Here is a 2,261-nt window from a genome sequence, read left to right as displayed (position 1 = left end):
TGTGACATCACAGGGGGACATGTCACAATGGGGGCACCTCCAAAAGGCCCCAGCAGGTAACGCTGGCCTTCATTGCTTGGGCAAGCGGTGAGTGCACACGTGCTGGGGAGGCTGGGCTGGGGACAAGGGCCAGGGTGGAAACCTGGCTGCACCCGGGGCTGGCTTCTCCCCCTGCGTGCGGGGACAGCCCCTCGTGGGAGAGCCTTGGGCAGGCCACGCTGCTGCTGCTGCTGCTGGGTCAGCAGGACAGGCCTTGCTGCCTGCCAGCTCTCTGGGGCTCTGTCCTTCCTGCCCTCAGATATCTGAGCAGATCCCTGCTGCCCTCCCTCCCGCAACCAGTAGTTGCCTCCCTCACAGCACCACTCATGGCCTTCTTTCCATCCTCCTGCAGACCATGAATTCCGTCGTGTTCCTTTTCATGCTCTTGAAGAGCCTCACCCTTTACCCACCGCCTGTGGGGGATTGGGATGAGGAAGCTCGGCGGCGCATGGAACTGCGTGCCCAGCAGCTGGAACACGAGAGGCTTCTGCTGGAGCAGGAAGTGGAGCGGCTCATCCGGAAGAGTGAAACCCAACAGTACTTGCAGCTCGTGACTGTTGCTGTGCTCCTGGTCCTTGTCTTGCTCCTATGGTTTCTGGGATGGGAAAGGAGCCTGCGGAGAGAGAGGAATGAAGAAGAAAATGATGTCAATGAGGATGCAGCTGCACGAAACAACCATGAAGATTTAGTCCGAGAAATAGAGGAGGTTTTTGGGGAAATCATCGGTGTAGTTTTGACAGAGCGCATCCAGTGGCCTGTCCAGGACCTGGAGAGAGGCTGTGCGTGGATAACTGACCTGATGGACAAGTATGCCACTTTCTTTGGTCTTGTCTTGTCAAACAGTTTCTACCCAGTCCTGCAACGAGCCATCGGGGTGGGCAGTGCCTTTGAAGGTTGGAGTCCCCGCGAGCAGGACGTTGTGTACCGCGTGCTCGTCCCCATGACCCCTCCCCGAGGCCACAGCTTCCACCTGGAGCTGGACACTGCAGGGCACACGCAGGTGAGGAACTTCCGTGTGCGCGTGCAGCTGGAGTGCACCTGCACGAGGGAGCAGCAGGGCGACAACATGCTGTGCTTCCTGCACCACCCCAAGGAGGAGCTGAGGAAGAATCAGGATCCCAGCCTCCTGGACACCCTGTGCACCGGCTCCTACCTGGACGTGCAGAAAACGGCCCGCTGGTTCTACCAACTGGTGAGAGCAATCTGGCCAGCTTTGCCTCAGTCACACAGTTGGCATTTAACGCTGCTGCCCTCCAGACGCTCCTGCCAGTTCAAGGTGACCGATGGAGAAGAGAGCTTCAGGATTGAGATGTTGTTTGGGGTAAGGAGAGGCGACTCAGACATCTTTGTCAGCAGCCAGCCTAGAGAGGCCCATACCCCAAACACAACCTGGCCTGAGACTTACGATGTGGCAGAGATGAAGTTCTTCAATCACCTTGCCAGGCAGGCCCCCCCCGACAGTTTGCACCTCAGATGCCTGCAGTTCTTCACCCGCCTCCAGCTGGGCTTCTGCTTTTCCACCTACGCCATCAAGACCCTCATCATGCACCTGCTGGCTGACACACCCGTGGCATTGTGGTGCAGGAGACATTTCCTGGAGCGACTGCTGCAGATCAGAGATGGCCTGTTTTTATGTGTCAGAGCAAAACGCCTCAACCACTTCATTGTGGGCAACGAGAGGCTTCCTCGCGACATCAGGGTACCCCCAGATGTTCCAACGGCTACGACACACAATCTCTTCCATCGCCTGGCGCAGGACTCGGACGCGTACAGCCAGGCCATGCTCGAGTACTGGGTTCTGCGGAAGTGGCTCGAAGAAACAATCAAAATGAACTTTGAATGAATGAAGGGGAGGAGTCACGGCTACGAGCACAGAGTCTGTGCTTGGCCTTGTGCTGCTGGCAGCTGGCAGCAAAGAGCCACCTCATCCTACAAATTTGGTCCTTTAAGGAGAAGAGGATGCACGCAAAGGCTCTGGCCAAAGTCCCACAGCCTCTCCTGCTGCCTCAGCAGGTGGAGGGCCACAGCAGGGCTTCTTCTACCTCTTTGCACCCTTTAGTTTTTCCAAAAAAACACACCCAGATCTGCATAAAGCCCGGCTTGCGTTTCCCCACTCCTAAGGGCGCACCTGAAGAGAGAACATGCCTCACGTGCAGCACCAAAGTCACCAAATCCCACTTGCAACATGCACTTGTTGCCAGCCTTTGAGAAGGGCTGAAAGA

The 2,261-nt window shown here is 57.0% G+C and overlaps 1 protein-coding gene across 1 annotated transcript; it reads left to right on the top strand.

Moving 5' to 3' along the window:
• The first annotated feature begins 394 nt into the window (after positions 1–394).
• LOC131587497 (inositol 1,4,5-trisphosphate receptor-interacting protein-like 1) lies at positions 395–1,882 on the top strand. Its single transcript, XM_058855466.1, has one exon. It carries the CDS (start codon positions 395–397, stop codon positions 1,880–1,882), a length of 1,488 nt encoding a protein of 495 aa, XP_058711449.1.
• Positions 1,883–2,261: the final 379 nt, after the last annotated feature.

The sequence above is a fragment of the Poecile atricapillus genome, chromosome 1, assembly GCF_030490865.1.
Source record: "Poecile atricapillus isolate bPoeAtr1 chromosome 1, bPoeAtr1.hap1, whole genome shotgun sequence".
Taxonomy (NCBI): Eukaryota; Metazoa; Chordata; class Aves; order Passeriformes; family Paridae; genus Poecile; species Poecile atricapillus.
This window is presented reverse-complemented; position numbering and strand designations above follow the sequence as displayed.

Excerpts from the sequence above, each read along its gene's own strand:
- LOC131587497 (XM_058855466.1), top strand. The coding sequence starts at position 395 with ATGAATTCCGTCGTGTTCCTTTTCATGCTCTTGAAGAGCCTCACCCTT.